Here is a 19885-nt window from a genome sequence, read left to right as displayed (position 1 = left end):
CAATAAGAAAATACTCATATACATTATATACACGATAAGAAATTTTTCATATAAACCATATGATTTTTCCAGCATTTGGCATGAAAGTAATAATCATAAAAGTAACAATTATTTTTCTTGCAAGTTTAGACACTAGACACATTCAAAGGAAAAAGTGTGAAAGTAACAATCGTTTAGCCATTAACAAAAAGTGTGAAAGTAACAATCGTTTAACCATTAACAATAAGACTAGTAAATTTAGTATAGTCTTATTGGGTTATCAATTTAACCATTAACAAAAGTCATAAAACCGGAAACCAAATCATAACCCAATAAAAAAAATTGCAAAACCGTTTAATAACCGTTAGCCCAATAACCCAATATCAATAAACCAATAGTGTTTTTTTGGTTCGGTTTATTGGTTAAATCGGTGTTTGCACACCCCTAATATGAGTGAATTCCATTGTTGGCATTCTTGAAGCAAGCTTTTAGAATTGAAACGTAGTTGATTGATGAAAGTGAAACTGATCAACCAACAAGGTAGAAGTAATCGATGAATTAATCGATTTTCGAGAACACTAGCACACAAGTAGGATCAATAATCAAAACTTTGAGAGAGTTACTATAAGAAAGAAAAACATTAAGCACAATTTAGACAAACTAAACAGAGTTTATTACACATAACAAAGTAGTTGCAAAGTACAAATCTGAAAGACAAGGAACCTGTACAACCAAGGACCTTTTACAATCCTATCAAAAACTAGAACTTGGACACTAGAAAAACAACCTAGATGGACTAGTTGCCATGACCAAGCCCCAGATTAACAGACACCATGCTACAGAAATCGTTCGATTCAACTACAGACGACTTAACATGAAAAGTAAAACACTTATAGTAACAACGAGGACGACTTCTTAATACGAAAACTAACATACTAGAACTAAGAAAAAACTGTCTGATTCTGCAGTGTAGTACTATCAAGGCAAATGCATGATATCTATATAAGTTTAAGAGAAGCATTATTAGTTCATCCCCAAAGGACGGGGGGACAAGGAGCAACACTAGTGAAAACTTTAGCACCAGGACTTAGGTAACTGTATTCTCAGGATACCATGGTTGTGTAAGAGGCAGCCTCCGTGTGTGACACCGGAGTTTGAACGATGTGGAACAAGCTTTTAAGTAGATGAAGCCTGCAAAAAATGGATGGAAAAAGTTGTTTGTCATAGCCTCCTGGAAAACAACCAAGCCACTGGAGCATCACAAGGCCATTAGTTCGCCAAAAACCACAATCATGTTTACTCCTATCCCACCAAGATTAATGAACCAAATAGCTACGACTCGTAGTTCGAACACCTTTGGATGATGCATAGCCTTGTGCTCCAGTTGGCTTTTAGGAGAGGATATCACACCTCCACAAGTCCTCAACAAGAGCCTCGACTCTGCTGCTACCGATGGCATTGCAGTGCTGGAGATTTAAACCAATTAAGCTCTCACCCAATGTTCTAAGAGATGAAAAGCTCTTGTTTGTTACCATGGAGCAACCTGAGAGTGAAAGAACCTGCAAATTCAATTGCACTCCTTGGGATAAAGCAGCTACACCCGAATCAGTTATTGAACACTTTGAAACATCAAGATCGTTAAGTAATAGACAATTATCAGCAATTGCCACCAAGCTTGCATCGGTAACCCTCCTGCATCCATCAAGATTCAGCAATTCCAAAGTCTCACCGTGTAGCCTAGCTAATGAGAGCACCACTTCATCGGTCACGTTCAGGCAGTGAGTAAGATTAACCTTGACGAGTCCTGCCTTGGAGCTCTCCAAAAGTGGGAGAAGCCCAGCATCTGTTATTCTAGTAAGCCCACTGAGATCCAAATGATGAAGCTGGGGACATAGCTTCCCCACCATAGCTAAGCTTCTGCTACCGAATCCTGCACAGCTTCGGATGGACAACGATCGGAGAGAATCACAGGGAGACAACAAGGAAGCTTGTGGAGGCAAATCCCTGACTCCCGAGCACTTCACCAGGGAAAGCGACTTCAACTTGCTGCAGATTGAAACAGCATTTAGGATGCCTGTTTGGGTGATCTTGTCGCACTCTTCCAACAAGAGATGCTCGAGAGATCCAGCAGCTTGAGCAAACGCAACAAGTCCACTATCAGTAACACATTTACACTCGCGAAGGCACATGCTTTTAATATTTGTGCAGCCCTTTCCCACTGCTTCAAGGCTCGGATTCGTCAGTCCAATGCACGAAGTGACAGTCAAAGAGGCCAGAGATTGCAAACCCTGAGCAGCACCCATAACCCAAAACCCCCTCGGACTTATGTGACCAAGTTTACACAGATTAAGATCGATAATCGCCTTGCCATAGTGACCAATGACAGCGAGGGAGAAATCCGTAATGTTTAGAGAATGAAGTTTCACTTTCTTCAACCTTGTATTGCCTGACGACAGAAGGCTAACAACTGCCTGATCACCTACAAGAGGGCAGTCTTTAATAGTAAGAGACTCTAATTTGGTACAACATCTTCCAATAGCTTGCAGGCCCTCATTTCCAATATTTTTACAAGATTCGATCGTCAAAGAAGTCAAACTTGGGCAATTCTCTGCTATTGCAACCAGACCTTTGTTGGAAATTGAGGGACATTTAGTTAAGTCTAGCTTTTCTAATGAATGACATCCTCTTGCAATCTCCATAAGACCTTCATCTCCGACATCCTGAACATCCCACAATGAAAGAACCCTAAGAGACGGACAACCGTGGGCGATTGCTGATAGACCAACATTAGTAATACCCCGAACGGGGTTGCTCCCCCGAACTGAGAGCTTTCCAAGACCCCCACGGCTAGAAGTTCCAACTGCCATAGCTGAGAGCCTAATGTCTGTAGCTTTCTTCCCTTCTAAACACCTAGTAAGATATCCGTCACACTCCACTTCAAGATCTTCATCAGCTGATGCCATTTTCGTATCATCTGAAGCCCCATTAGCAGCTGAAAGATTAGTATGGCGAATATCAGAGCTCCTCATATTACTCAAGAGCATAAGCCAACGCTTAGAAACGCAAGCTGCTGCACTCCTTTCACGGCCTCCTTCCAGTCTTCTGAAGATCTCAAATAGGCATTCATTGGGAAGTACTTCAATGGATGGATTCTTAGTCCTCTCTTCAACGACAAACGGGCCACTAATGCGTGCCCTCTTACTAACAGGACAGTAAATATCAGCATGACCAAGAGCCAACATAAGACCCAAATCAGCTGAACAAAGCGATCCTCCACTATAGAACTCATTATCACCTGAAGATCAAACATCAAGAACTTCATCAACTATCTTTTCCACCAAATCAACATACTAAAAATCCCAAGATTATAATTTCATGCCCATTTCTTACAAAAATCTTATCTTTAACTTCATTTCAAGTCAGAGAACTCATTACATAAAAAACTTAGAACTAAGATCTACCAAATCAGATCAAAAGTTGAACAACAAACAAATTCTTAGCTACAAAGACCAGAAAAATGTTTCTTATTCACACCTTTTATCAAAAAGTGTCAATCTTTAACATCAATCTAAACAATACACAGACAAAAACTTACTAAAGCATAAAAAAAGTTTAAATAGGAGCAAGATTAACATCTTCAAAGCCAAAGCAACAACTTTTTAATCTTTTTTCAAATTGGGGGAAATGGGGCAAGGATTTACAAGGTGAAAGTTAAGATAACCAACCAACCAACCAACTAAATGGAGCTACTAAAATTCCCAAGCAACAATTTTTTTCTTCTAGTTACTCCTACACCCTTCATATTCATATCAACAATCAACAACCCTTAATAGATTCATGGAGCACTAAAAATGAATCTATTCTATGAAAACTAAATCACCCAAATGCCAAATTCCTTAAAACTCAAAAACCCATAATCCAATACATGAAAACAAACCAAGAAAACTCACCACTGTAATTAACAAGAGTAGACATGGTTGTTGCTTCACTTCAACACAAACCCCCCAAAGGAAATTTAAAAAAAACAAACTTTGCACCAAGACCAACAAACCCCAAATTTTATCTTCAACCAAGATTTGCATTACACATGAAAAAGTTCAAGATTTCAACAAAAACCCTATCTAAGTAGGGAAAAAAAAGAAGGAAAGTTGAAAGTAGAGAAGAAAAAAAAGAACTAGTATTGTTCTTTGGTTACTTTGCCAATTGTTATGGTGCACTGAATATATATATACACACATACACACAAAAAAATAATTAAAAAAATCAATTAGTGAAAAATATTATTTTATTGATAAAAAATGTGTTTGTTAAGGTGTCAATCCATAGAAAATCATAAATCATTACCTTTTTCTCCAATTTTTGCACAATTCATTGAATCATTCCCAAAAACCGGTTTTTTTCTGCTGCTTACATCATACCGGTTAAACCGCGTACTGTTGTCCGGTTCATTTTTTCTTTTTTCTCCACCTTGGTTTCCTTTACTTTTCATACTTGACTACAACGTGGGGTCGTGTGGTATGAAAAAGGTAGAGTGTATGTAAGGTAGAATGTATGTAGATCTTTTACGAGAATGTGGGATAGTGCGGTCTAAAAATGATAAAGTGTAGATAGATCTTAATTTTGTATAGCAGAGATAGAAAGGATGTATTCGAAATGAAAGAAGTAATGAAAAGGGAAAACGGCGCTAAGAAAACCTAGTTTTCGTACTCCGAAGATGGAAATTGTTGTTATTTATAGAGTTCGAGAAATGAAATGTTAGGATGTACCCTAGATTTGATTAGGGAAAAAATGGAATTTGAAATACTAACATTTATTATTTTTCTGAATTTTAATTGTTTTGACAAAAGATATTTTCTTCGTGATTTTCGCAATTTTTATTATAGAATTACTGTAATTGTTTTTACATTTTTGGTGATCGCTGACCATTTTAAAATGAAGAAAATATAATTACTCAGAGTAAGATTAATACAAATATAAATTTTAGAAGAGATTTTATTTTTTTGGAGGATTAATTTTGGAAGAATTTTTAAAATTTAGAGTTCAGTAAATGAAATGTTAGTTCTTAAGGATATACCCTAGATTTGATTTGGAAAAAATAGAATTTGAAATAATATTCATCACTTTTCTAAATTTTAATTGTATTGATAAAGATATTGTCTCAGACTTTTGTGATTTTATTATAGAATTATTGTTATTGTTTTTATGTTTTTGGTCATTGTTAACCATTATAATATGAAGAAATAATAATTAATCCAAGTAAGATTAATACAAATATATTTTTTAGAATAGTTTTTTTTTGGAGAATTAATTTTTAAAAATAATTTAAAACTTTGAGTTCGGGAATGAAATGTTAGTTCTTAAGGATATACACTAGATTTGATTTGAAAAATAGTAGAGTTTTAAGTAGTGTTTATCATTTTTCTAAATTTTAATTGTTTTGATAAAGATATTTTCTCTGTGATTTTCGCGATTTTGATTACAAAATTATTGTAATTATTTTTACGTTTTTGGTGATCATTGACCATTTTAAAATGAAGAAATTAATTACTCTGAGTAAGATTAATACAATTATAATTTTTAGAATAGTGTTTTTTTGGGAGAATTAATTTTGGAAGAACTTTTAAAATTTAGAGTTTAGAAAATGAAATGTCAGTTCTTAAGGATATATCCTAGTCTTGATTTGAAAAAAAAAATAGAATTTGATATAATATTTATCATTTTTCTAAATTTTAATTGTATTGATAAAGATATTATCTCCGTGATTTTCGCGATTTTGACTATATAATTACTGTAATTATTTTTACATTTTTGGTGATCGTTGACCATTTTAATATGAAGAAAAATAATTACTTTGATAAGATTAATACAAATATAATTCTTAGAATAGATTTTTTTTTGGAGAATTAATTTTGGAAAAACATTTAAAATTTAAAGTTTGGGAAATGAAATGTTGGTTCTTAAGCATATATCCTAGATTTGATTTGAAAAAAAAAATAGAATTTAAAATAATATTTATCATTTTTTTGAATTTTAATTGTTTTAATGAAGATATGATCTCCGTGATTTCATGATTTTTATTATAGAATTACTGTAATTGTTATTACATTTTTGGTGACCGTTGACCATTTTAATATGAAGAAAGATTAATTAATTTGAGTAAGATTAATACAAATATAATTTATTTATTTTTGGAGAATTAATTTTGGAAGAACTTTTAAAATTTAGAGTCCAGAAAATGAAATGTTAGTTCTTAAGGATATACCCTAGATTTAATTTGGAAAAAAAAATAGAATTTGAAATAATATTTATCATTTTTCTAAATTTTAAGGGAAAAAAGTTTGAAATATATCCGAACTTTGATCGAAATTGTTGTAACAATATCGAACTTTGAAAATGACATTTTACCCCCTGCACTATTTAATAACGTATATATGTGCCCACATGGACATCATAAATATTTCATCATTATAAATAGTAATGTGTCCACGTGTGTATCTTTGAAATACACTATTAAATAGTATAGGGGGTAAAAGGTCCTCCATAAAGTTTGGTATCGTAACAATAATTTCGGCCAAAGTCGAAGTATTTTTCAGACCCTTTTCCCAAATTTTAATTGTTTTGATAAAGAAAATATCTCCATTTTTTTATAAAGATATTACTCCGTAATTTTCACAACTTTAATTATAGAATTACTGTAATTTTTACTACGCTTTTTGTGATTGTTAACCCTTTTAATATGGAGAAAAATTAATTACTCCGAGTAAGATTCATACAAATATAATTTTTAGAATCATTTTTTTGGAGAATTAATTTTGGAAAAACGTTTAAAATTTAAAGATTGGGAAATGAATGTTAGTTCTTAAGCATATATCCTAGATTTGAGTTGAAAAAACAAATCGAATTTGAAATACTATTTATCACTTTTCTGAATTTTAATTGTTTTAATAAATATATGATCTCCGTGATTTTCGTTATTTTTATTATAGAATTATTGTAATTGTTATTACATTTTTGGTGATCGTTGATCATTTTAATATGAAGAAAGATTAATTAATTCGAGTAAGATTAATACGAATAAATTTTTAGAATTTTTTTTTGGAGAATTAATTTTGGAATAACTTTTAAAATTGAGAGTTCAGAAAATGAAATGTTAGTTCTTAAGGATATACCCTAGATTTAATTTGAAAAAAAAAATAGAATTTGAAATAATATTTATCATTTTCCTAAATTTTAATTGTTTTGATAAAGAAATTATCTCCATTTTTTTATAAACATATTATCTCCGTGATTTTCACGATTTTAATTGTAGAATTACTGCAATTTTTACTACGTTTTTTGTGATTGTTAACCATTTTAATATGAAGAAAAATTAATTACTCCGAGTAATATTAATACAAATATAATTTTTAGAATAGTTTTTTATTTTTTTTAGAATTCATTTTGGAAGAACTTTTAAAATTTAGAATTTGGGAAAAGAAATGTTAATTCTTAAGCTCTATATTTGATTTGGAAAAAATAGAATTTTAAATAATATTTATCATTTTTCTAAATTTTAATTATTTTGATAAAGATATTTTCTCCGTAATTTTCATGATTTTTATTATAGAATCACTGTAATTGTTATTACGTTTTTGGTGATCGTTGATTATTTTAATATGAAGAAAAATTAATTGATTCGAATAAGTTAATACACATATAATTGTTAGAATGTTTTATTTTTTGGAGATGATTTAGGAATAATTTTTATTGTTTTATTAAATTTTGAATGATTAATTATTCCTTGTGGGTATTTTTTTTCTTTATTTTTCATTTAGAACATGCAAATTATAGGTATAGCTCAAGAATAAAACACTAGTTCTTGTGGATTTATTCTTCATTCAATTTGAAAAAAAATGGAATTTGATATTTAATTTATTGTTTTTCTAAATTTTAATCGCACTAATACAGATATTAATTCTGTCATTTTCGCGATTTTGACTTTATATAATTTATTTTTACAATTAAATTATTTACGACTACTAGTGTTAAAATCTTAAAATGGAATATAATTTTTTTAAAAGTAATTCATTGAAGAATCTTATTTATTTATGTTATTTAGGGACAATATATTTTGAGAGAACTTTTATAGTTTTACAAGATTTTTAATAAATAATTAGCTTTCGTGGATAATTTTTTTGTTATAAATTTAGTTTTCATTTAGAACATGATAAATTATTAACAGAATTCAAAAAATGAAAAATTAATTCTTGAGAATGTAGTTGAGAATTTAATTGAAAAAGATTGAAATTTGAGACAAAATTTAATTATTTTTCTAAATTATTATCGTTCTGATAAATTATTACTTTTCTCAAGTTTGTGATTTTGATGACTATGAGTATTGGATTATTTTCCTAACGATCATTAAGGTTTAAACCTTAATATGAAGATTAACAAATAGTCAATTCTTAGAATAGTTTATAATTTTTATAGAAAATAAATTTTGAGAGATCTTTTGTTATTTTATCATATTTTATGAATAACTAATTATCCTTCATGGATGACTTCCCCCCTTATTTTTCTGTAATAAATTTATTTTGCATTTAAAATATTAAATCATAAACAGAACTCAAATAATAAAATACTAATTTTTTAGGATGTACCTAGATTTATTTTGAAATTGAGATAAAATTTATAGTTTTTCTAAATTTTGATCGCTCTAATAAAGATAGTACTTCCACCATTTTTCGTGATTTTGACTATAAATTTACTATTGTTATTGAATTATTTTTCACTGTTAAATGTCAAATATATGAATTATCAAAAAAGTAAACTTTAGATAGTCCTATATTTTGATTATTATTTTTTTTGGAGAATGAATTTTGAAAAAACTTTCATTCTTTGTGAATAAATTTTTTTCCTTTGCTTTTCTGTGATAAATTTAGGGATTTTTTTAGAACGTGAAATTATAAAATAGAACTCAAGAAATGAAATATTAATTCTTGAAAATGTGCCCTAGATTTGATTGGGAAAAATAGATTCTTAGATAAATTTATTATTTTTCTTAATTTTAATTATTTTGATAAAGTTATTACTTCCACCATTTTCATAATTTTTACTATAGATTTACTACTATTATTGCTAGGCACATAGCTTACACCTGTAATGTGGTCGCTGTTGAATTATCTCTCAACTGACAATAATCGTTAATTGTCAACTGTTAACTAATAATTGTTAATCATTAACTGTTAACTGTTAACCGTTAATCATTAACCATTAGTCGTTGATATGTAAGCAAAATAATTACTTAAGTTCTATTTATAATTTTCATTAAATTATTGACCGCAAAAGTTGGTCTCAAGATTAACGATATGTGTATCTAACCCCAACTCAAGATTATAATTTTAGATCAATATAATTGTGGCTTAATCTTAATTGTGATAGTGTATATATATATTATCTTACATTAATTTAAAATACAAGAAATGGGTCTACATCTGAATCATATTATATGAAAATTTAGTGCAACTTGTCAAAAATTAAAGAAAAACACTAATGCTAGGTTGTACGTTCTTACTTCATTTAAGGAGAATACTATATTTTCTTCACTTAAATTTGTTTGATTTTTCTAAGAATCCTTTTAAAAAGGATATTGTTTTCCTTTTCGATAAACTATTAGTTTTATTTTTCACATGATATATTTACGTATTTTTAATTTAAAATGATAAGTTTAAAATATTTTTTAAAACTCTACATTAAATCAAAGTCAATAAACAAAAAAGTATATACATATCTTTCCTCTCTTTTTTTTTGTTATACTATTCAGTATTCAATATTTACATTCTAGTCCGACTAAATTGAGATTCTCGGAAGAAAGTCCACATTGAAGGATAAAATGTTCTCTAACAAAAACGATTTTATATCCAAGGAATTTCGAATCAGAAACCTTGGATTAAGAATAAATGTATTACTTACCACTCCATCGTAACTGTATTTTTTATTGATTGACAAGTACGGACTAGAAGAAGTAACAACATGGCATTTTTCAGTCTTGAAATTAGAGAAAAACATCTTGTATTTTTGCAGTGCACTGAACCTGAATGTGTACTTGTAATTCAAAAAAGGGGAAGCTACTACAACTTGGCTTTAATTTCTAATCAACCTTTTAATTATCAAGATTACATTAAAAACCCTTAGTTATCAAGATTATATATATATTTTAAAAAAGGATCCTACTGAAATTTTCATTTCTGTGGGAGGGTTTTGAAATATTTTATTTTGTGTCTCACAAAATTGATAATAAGTGTGAGATATTATTATGTCTTAGGAGAATGTGGTTTCAAATTATATGACTTTAATAGTGTAAAGGTTTAGATCCACCAACTATTTAGCCAATTGTTGCATGAGGCACAAAATAAAAAAATTCAATATTTTTGGATCTTTTGCTTTACATTTCCTATTTTTTTTGTTGCTTTTAGATATGTTTAGATACATGTATTTCGAGATATATAGGATTAAAAATTAAATATAATTTATTTTAGATACAATGTATCTAAGTGGATTCATATATATATCTGGATACATAACAAATCTCACTCTTCTTTCTTGCCTCTCTCCATCTCGCTCGCCACCTTCCTATGTATACGATATTCCAGATACATGTATTTAGTGTGATTCGCATGTATCTAAGATACATAACAAGTCTCACTCACTCACCTCTATATCTTGGTCGCCTCTCTCCCTATTTTAGTGCATCTGGTAGCAAAAATTTATGTATTTAGTTGTATATTCCTCAATATATGACATAAATTTTTTAATTAGTGACAAGTTATATAATATTTTGAAAGTATAGATGATAGTAATATATATATATATATATATATATATAATAATGAAGTACTAATTATGTACGTAGTTTCTCCTAAATATATTCATCTGAGATTTTGGTCTTTTTAACTTTACAAAAAGTCGAATATTTCACAATTTTGGTTGTAAAATTTAAAGATAATTGTAAATTAAAAAAGGATTTAGAGAGAATTATCTTTGGTGCAGTTTCTATCTCTTTATTTTTTTTAGGTTTGATTTTTGTTTTTGAGAGAGTTATTATATGAATTTATAAATTTTAAATTTTGAATTTATTTTTATTATTATAAAAAAAAGTATTTAAAACTATTCTTTACTTATTTATATCATCCACTTCAACATGATTGCTATGGTTATGACTTATGAAAACTATGATTTAAAATAATAGTAATTTTAAAAAGCAAATACAGTGCACTGACTCTAGCAAAAGTTAAAAAAGGAGAGTATAGTTGCATAAATTAAATAATGAAATGTCAGAATCAATTAATATTGGTACTATGTATATGTCCCTGTTAAATGAACTCTTTTTTTTTGGCAATTTGTTAGAAATTCTGTTGATTCTTTTCCTCCAACACAAGTGACAATTTCAGAAACAATAGTCAACCTTTGTGTATAATTTATTTTTATCTTTTGATTTTCCAAAATTTCTTTGACTTTTGATGACATTTTAACCTGCCCATTTACTTTTATTTATCTGGTATGAGGAATAAATTATTTTTCTTCGCGTGAATGTCAATATTACGAATTTTATTAGAATTTGAACTTCGGATATATATATTTGGTACATTAGATATATTTATTTTGAATATATGAAGTTAAAATTATGTGTAATTTATTTCAGATATATTGTATCCAAGTGGATTCAGATGTATCTGACTCTCTTGCTCGTCTTTCTCCTATCTCGCTCACCTCTCTCCTCTTTCACTCTCTTCTCTTTCTATGTATCTGTATTTTAGAATGTATTTGAAATGTACTTGGTATTCCAGATACACGTGAATCATACTAGATAGGGATGACAATGGGGTGGTNTTCAGATACACGTGAATCATACTAGATAGGAATGACAATGGGGTGGTGCGGGGCGGGTTGAGTTTAACCCGCAAATTTTTTAATCCACTCCGCATAACATTTTTTTTCATTTTCAACCCACCCCGCATAACATTTTTTTTTCATTTNAACATTTTTTTTTAATTTTCAATCCGCCTCTCCCTGCCCCGCATAACATTTTTTTTATTTTCAATCCGCCTCTCCCTGCCCCGACCCACATAGACCCGCTCCGCATGAACCCTCATGCATAATTTTTTTTAATATTTTCTTTTTCTAGTTAAGTTTGATACTAAAAATAAAATTATAAAAATAAATTTATTTTTTCATTAAGTTGTATTAATTTAATAGGATGGTTACTTAAAATTTTATTTTTTAGAAGTCAATTGGGAAACATGTAAGAAATTGAATTATTTTTATTGAACCATTTTCATTTACTATCTTGAATATAGATTTAAAGAAATTATTTTAATTAATAATGTGCTATCACTCTTATAACATGTAAAAAATTAAAATTAAGTTTAAACCCACATAAAATCACATATACTGGCAACCCACCTCGCCTCGCATTAGTCTTTAAAAAACCCACTTCAAACCCCCCCCCCCTCCCCCAACTCTGCGCAACCTTAAACCCATCCCGCCCTGCATAGCCTTAAATCCACNTTTTTTAATATTTTCTTTTTCTAGTTAAGTTTGATACTAAAAATAAATTATAAAAATAAATTTATTTTTTCATTAAGTTGTATTAATTTAATAGGATAGTGATTAAAATTTTACTTTTTAGAAGTCAATTGGGAAACATGTAAGAAATTGAATTATTTTTATTGAACCATTTTCATTTACTATCTTGAATATAGATTTAAAGAAACTTATTTTAATTAATAATGATCTATCACTCTTATAACATGTAAAAAAAATAAAATAAAATTTAAATCCACATAAAATCACATATACCAGCAATCCGCTTCGCCTCGTATTAGTCTTTAAAAGACCCACTTCAACCCCCCACCCCCAACTCTATGCAACCTTAAACCCGTCCCGCCCCGCATAGCCTTAAACCCGCATATACAGTGTATCTTGAGCAACTTACAGTCTTACACCGGATTTTGACCTCATGTATTAGAGATACATGTATTTGGACGTATCTGAATGAGATAGATACATGTACCTGAAGTTTAAAATTTGGTAAAACTCTCGTAATATAGCAAACCAACATAAATCTAAGTAATTAATTTCTAAATTAATAAGAATTTTGTAAAATTCCCTTAATTCAAATATATATTGCTTTAAAAGTATCTACAAATATGTTATTGTACTAAGTTTTAGAATTAACACAAAACAAAATAATAAATACAATGATACTTTCAAAATCATGAAAAAATATAGAAGTTACGATAAAGTTGATTGAACATGATCTTACTCTTAAACATGGATCTTGACATTGTAATCTCCTTGTCAATAAAAAAAATTCGGTTGACAAATTAGAAAAGGATGGAAAGGTATTAAGTGCAAATGAAATGAATTTGCCAATTAATTGGATAAATCCAATGCATTGTCTCAAAGCAATTAAGACAAAAAGACCTAAGTATGTCTAAAACCACAAGTCTAAAAAAAACTTCAGATACATCCTATTTTGTTTTAAAAAATATTATTTTAAAAAAATTAAAAACTTTGACAAAACTGCCATCGATAAATCAACGTCATGTATATCACCCGAATTTCTTGGTTCTCTGATCCTCGTTCCAAATCAATGGACCCCATATTTACCTTTTATTTGGGCAGTCTTCTATTTATTTATATATGTAAAAAAAAATCATATTTTTTTTTATTTTCTCAATGTATTTTTGTAATTATCATTTGTACCAGCTTGAAAGCACCTTACCTCGATTAATTTAACAATATAATTAACCTTTTTTTATCGATATAAATATTGAATAACTATATTCACCAAATTTATTAGGAAAAAAAAAAGAGATCATCTAGCAAGTGTTTTTACTTTCATTAAAATTTGAATCTCAAGGGGTCATGATTTGATTTGAAAATAAATTACGTTGAGATTAGTTATATTGATGCTAGTCGTTATACTATGAATAGTTATTTAAATATTAATTATTTGATTTATTATATTAAAAATAAACAAGCATTGTATAGCTTATTAGCAATTGTTTGTTTATAAAATACTTTCCATTCTATTAAGTAGAAAGAAAATGACTTAATCCATCATCTTATAGCAGTAATCTCAGGGTTATTTTTGTTTAGTAGAAGGAAAGTTGAGAAATTTCAACGTTATTTTTGTCCTTTTCATTTTTATCCCAAAATAACTTAACTCATAATATTATTTCATCATCTGATAGTAATAAGTATTTATCCCAATACTAATTTCTAAACCTGATATAACTTATTTCAAGATCAGTAACTAAACAAAAGATGAGACAATAATAATTAATTTTTTTACTTCAGAACTATCTATGCTGGTTCATCATATCAATCGATGAGTTAATATCTCATATGGTCACTCAACTTTGAATAATTCACTTAGAAAATCACTCAACTTTGAATAGATTACTTAGAAAGTCACTCAACTTAATTTATTTTATAACTCAAAAGTCACTCAATTATTGATATTTCACTTAGAAAGTCACTCAACTATTGATAATTTACATAGAAAGTTACTCAACTAAATAAACTATATTTTTAAAAATAATAAAATGCTCATTTAATTATTTTATTAAATTTTGTTGAAATATAGTTTTTAGTTTTAAACCAATTTTTTTAAATGGTAACAAATTGCTATTGGGTGTTCTATTGATTACTTCTTAATTACTTCTGAGTTCTGATCAATTCCAATGTTCTTCTTTTTTTTTGGATCATTTTTCAGTTTATTTAATTCCACTAAACAATTGCTAGAACGAAAAATATTTTTTTTGTCTATTGCTACAGTACGTTTTTCAAAAAATATATGATTAAATAATTGGAGTGGATTAGTAAGATAATTAAAATAGATGTATTCTTATTTATTAAAAAAATAGTTTAAAATAAAATTAGATTTCAACAAAATTTAGTGAAAAAAAATATTTAAATTGATTGGGTGATTTTGAAAATGAAATATAAATAGTTGAGTGACGTTTTAAGTAAAATACCAATAGTTGAGAGACTTTCTAAGTAAAATATCAATAATTGAGTGACTTTTGAGTTATATAAAATAAAGTTTAGTGACTTTCTAAGTGAACTCAAAGTTGAGTGACCATATGAGATATTATCTCATCAATGATCCTTAAAATTATAATTCTCATCTCACTTTATTTACCTCCAAGTTACATTTTTGAATTTTTCTAATTAACTCATTCCTTTGTATATCTTCATGTGAATTAATTGTAGTTTAATAAATCTTGCATTTTTCACGATATATATATATATATATATATATGTCGGCAATATGGCAAGGAGAAATTATTATATTATTTTGTTTGTCATTAGGCAAAACATAAGGTTTCATGTCGAATTGTCTCAACAAGATATGATTTGTATTAATATTTAAACATTAGGGGTGGGGGTTGAAAGATTCATTTAATTGCAAGTAACATGCATTGTATAATTTATATATATGATATGTCATATTTTAAAAATTGTATTACTTTCAGATATGGAGTAATGATAAAATAATAACACTAAATAATGTATATTAATATTGAATGATTTAACTAAATTCAATATTTCGTTAAATTTATGAAGATTTATAGCAGAGGGGATTAAAGGTGCTACTACATACTTTTACAATTTTGATTAGTAGAGAGTGTTAATTAAGTAAAATATTTGAAAAAAATATTCTTATAATTGAGGCTATCAAATGTTTACATAATTATCATTTTCAAATTTGATCGTGTATGATGGGATTCAATTAAGTTAAATTTGACGATATAACTCATTTTAATCCAACTAAAGAATAATTTTGAGTTCAATCAATCGAGTTAATTTCAACAAGTCATAACTCAATTCATATATTTAAACTATTTGAACGAATATATTTTTTTTTATAAAAAATATAGATTTTGTCACCTCTACACCAGAGCCATTGTTATTTATTAAGACAACAACAAGCAAAAATCTGGCACGATATATAGAGAAATGACAAATCAAAATACCAAAGAATTTTTATTTTTTTTTGGCTTGAGATTTGTACAAAAAAATGTGTTGTCAATTTTGTGTCTATATACAATGACTGAGATATTTTTGAAGAGAACCACTGCTTACCTAATTTTTATATTGTAAATTTAGAAATTCAAAGAACTTTTTGTCAGCAGGAACTATATTAGTCATAACATAATGTTTCACGCAGCGGAGGAGTATGTATCAACCCCTTCGTCGGAAAATATTATTATATATACATGATTAAAATTATTTTTTAGGTATATATAATAGATGTAGAACCCCTTTAACTAGTTTGTGTGTTCACTTCTTCAGATTTTGAACCCTCTTATTGAAAATCCTCGCTCCGCCACTGATTTCACGTACGTAATTGAGGATATGAGCGGTTTGTTTTTTTATATTGTCTTGGACAATATTCATCGTCTTAGCTAAATGTTGAGCTAGCTAGTTAAACGTAAGGGGTACACCATACACGTACAATACTCTCATACTAATTGAATTGTACTCAGGGGCGGAGTCACTCGATAAAAAATAATATTATTTATACATAATTAAAATATCTTTTTATGTAATATAGTAGATGTCGAATTCCCTTCAATTATTTCATGTGTTTATTTCTACAGTCCTCTTATTAAAAATCCTGGCTCCGCCACTGAATTTATACTGATTGAAGTTCTCAAGAATTATCAAGTGTTTCTAAATTACATGTATAAATTTAATGATATCGTTTTTAAGATAAATAGAAAATGCATGCATCAACCTTTCAATTTTTTTACGTGATATATAATAGAGATAAAGACACATTTTGATTTTTAATTTACCCTATATATCAAATATCCATTATTATTTTATTGTAGCTCCAACTTTTGAATATGCTTGTTTTGGGGGGGGGGGGGGNGGGGGGGGGGGTTGGTGAAGTTAAAATATCTCATATATGTTATATTATTAGTTGAGTGAAATGAACTATTGTTTAAAAGGAGTAACAATCCACGTCAAACTTTGAATTATATCGTGTCTACATACATGCACTAGAAGCATAAATAAAGATAACATCTATATCTAGACTTGAATTTTTGTTTATATTTATCAACTTATGTTGATGAATTTAGTACCAAGATTAATTGAAAAATCATGAAATTATATAATAAAAATAAATTTCAACAGTAATAAATATATTCATTAATATTAATTGCTAAAGTGATACTATTAGTTATTGACGTTAGATTCAATGTTGCTATAGACTTTAGGGACATTTACAAATAATGTTAATTAATCACCTCTTAAAAATATATTTAGCGGCAATTAAGCTATTGCCGTTAATTAATTGTCACAAAAGATTATTTTTAATGCGGTGATAGCTCAATTGATTGACTACCTAAACTTTTATTGTGTCGGTGAGAGTTTAGTTCCCCGCCTCGTAATCTCCTTTCTTTATTTTTCCAGGAGCGTAACTACATTGCCCTCAGGATAGTCACTCAAACACCCTTTATCAAAATATTATATTATGCATACAGTTAAAAAAAGAAAATAATATCGTATAAATAGGTCAAAACAACCTTTAGAGATATATTACTAATGTCTTAATTAAATAAATTTAGTTAAATTTTAGCTTCTCCGCGTACTTATTTCCGCTTTCCTATTCCAATTTTTTTATTTTCTAATTTTTATAAAGGTATATTAAAGTTTAACTATGTATTCATGCTTTTGTCAGATTACAATAAATTTAGTTCTCAGAACACTTTAATTTGTCAACAATTAAAAAAAATAAAAAAAATTGTCAACAATATATACAACTGTCTAAAAAGAGTAGCACTTTACCTAAACTTTATTTTCAATATTATCTTGTCTATGTACATGCACTTTGAAGTTTGAATACACTGAAAAATATATACTTATATATATCATCATCAACTTTTAACTTTTATAGATGAATTAACTTAACGGTGCATATATATACTTTAATTATATATATAGTTTAATTTGTACAAATGAATGAATGAGTAGATTTGTATTCCAAATAAATTAATTTGTCATAACATATGCTTACCTTTTATTAGAATTTATCCAGAAAAAATGCGACTATACGTGTTATCGTGAATGTAATTTGGTTCATTATATCTTTCTAGGTTCAGACAAGGGATATTCATCCTAATTTGCCTTAATTTTCTATTCAGTATTCGATATTCTATCACATAATTCAAGATACCTTAAAATTTTTATGTACATAGAAGTATATATAATTTTCACTAAAATTCTTAAATATTTTCCCGTTTTATTTACTTGATTTTTTATATCAAAAATAAAATATTTTATTTTGATATCAACTGAGTAATATATATCAAAATGATACAAACTATAGATTCTATACGCACGTGAAAATAATTGGAAGAATTAAAAGATGGAGACAAATAGACATAATGTTGAAGCTTTTATTCACTCTAAGACTTGTATGTTTCATCTATAAACTTTTAAAAAATGATAAAAACTAATATATTTATTTAGTTACATTATTGGCAAGATATATATAAAAGAGATTAAATAATGGCTAGATGAGAATGAAAGAGTAAATGTATCACAACTTTTATTCAACTAATAAAGACTTTATTTTGTTCTCACTTTTGTGGGGTTGCCACTACAATACATATGATTATATATATACTCTATAATACTAGAGAGTATAATACTAGATGAGAATGAAAGAGAATATACATCATATTTTAGTTTATTTATTTTTCCTCTTTGCTTCTAGTAGTAGAATCAATCATTTGCTACTAACATCAGGATAGACTGTCTAGTTACATTATATTTTTTCAAAACGAGGCCTTTTGCTAGACTTTCTATGTGTAATTTGGATAATGACATTAATAAAAACTATTAATTTCATCTCCGTTGGAAATTGACTTGTTTGAAACGTTTTCAAATGAATATTTCATCGAATATCCCATATCAACGGCATTCCAAGGATGTTCAATGCAAATTCGTGTTTCTAATGTATAGTGTTACAGAATTTAAAATTTAGAATCAATGAATTTAAAATAAATATGATCTATTATATAAATTAAATTTATAATATTTTCCTTTAAATTAGATATATACATAATTTGAGCTAAATGTACGAATTTATTGAATTCGATTTAGATCCGCTTCTATGTTTGGTTTGAAAATATGAGAAAAAGGAATGAAACAGGATTAGGAGGTGCATTCATATATTATACTGTATATTGAAGGGTCAAAAACATATCTAGGGTATATTTTTTAATTTTCTGTGTTTTATATTTAAATTATCAGGTGTGGTAAGTTTTCTACCTAAATTATTATTAAATATTTGTCTAATACACCTTAACTATCAACTGTCCACTTTTTTTTATATGAACCATGTTGCTATTTTAAGTAGGTAAAGTGAACATCATCAATTGATAGTTGAGATGCGTTTCGATAAATATTTAGTGATAGTTTCTGTAGGAAATTTACACACTCGATAGTTTAGCTATGAAATTGAAAAATTCGAGACACTTTAGGTATGTTTTGACCCCTAATTCTATATTATATTTATGGGAAAAAATATACCTTAGAGCTCGTTTGATTGGGGATCAAGTTATCCCCAGATTAGTTATTCCAAAATTCTTGTCCCACTTTAATATGAAATAAAAATAATATTACAATCTCAGAACAACTAATTCATCGATAAGTTATCTTATCCCAACCAAATATGTGGTAAATTCCTCCTTTATCCCGATACAGAACGACTCCTAAGGATAGTTGGGGGGGGGGGGGGGGTGTACATTGAATTGTGTAATTGGTACTTGGCATTGGAAAAGTGAGCATCAATTAATAGTTGAGATGCGTGCTCATAAATATTTGGTGATAGTTTATATAG

At 28.2% G+C, this 19885-nt stretch overlaps 1 protein-coding gene across 1 annotated transcript; it reads right to left on the bottom strand.

The window, feature by feature from the left end:
* Nucleotides 1-629: 629 nt before the first annotated feature.
* On the bottom strand, nucleotides 630-4194 carry LOC125875758 (EIN3-binding F-box protein 1-like). The gene is made up of 2 exons (XM_049556788.1): nucleotides 3930-4194; nucleotides 630-3274 (listed from the first exon to the last, which is right to left on the bottom strand). Exons 1-2 carry the CDS (start codon nucleotides 3952-3954, stop codon nucleotides 1371-1373), a joined length of 1929 nt encoding a protein of 642 aa, XP_049412745.1. The 5' UTR covers nucleotides 3955-4194; the 3' UTR covers nucleotides 630-1370.
* Nucleotides 4195-19885: the final 15691 nt, after the last annotated feature.

Source organism: Solanum stenotomum, chromosome 9 (assembly GCF_019186545.1).
Source record: "Solanum stenotomum isolate F172 chromosome 9, ASM1918654v1, whole genome shotgun sequence".
NCBI lineage: Eukaryota > Viridiplantae > Streptophyta > Magnoliopsida > Solanales > Solanaceae > Solanum > Solanum stenotomum.
The sequence above is the reverse complement of the archived record's forward strand: the minus strand, read 5'-3'. Positions and strand labels throughout refer to the sequence as shown.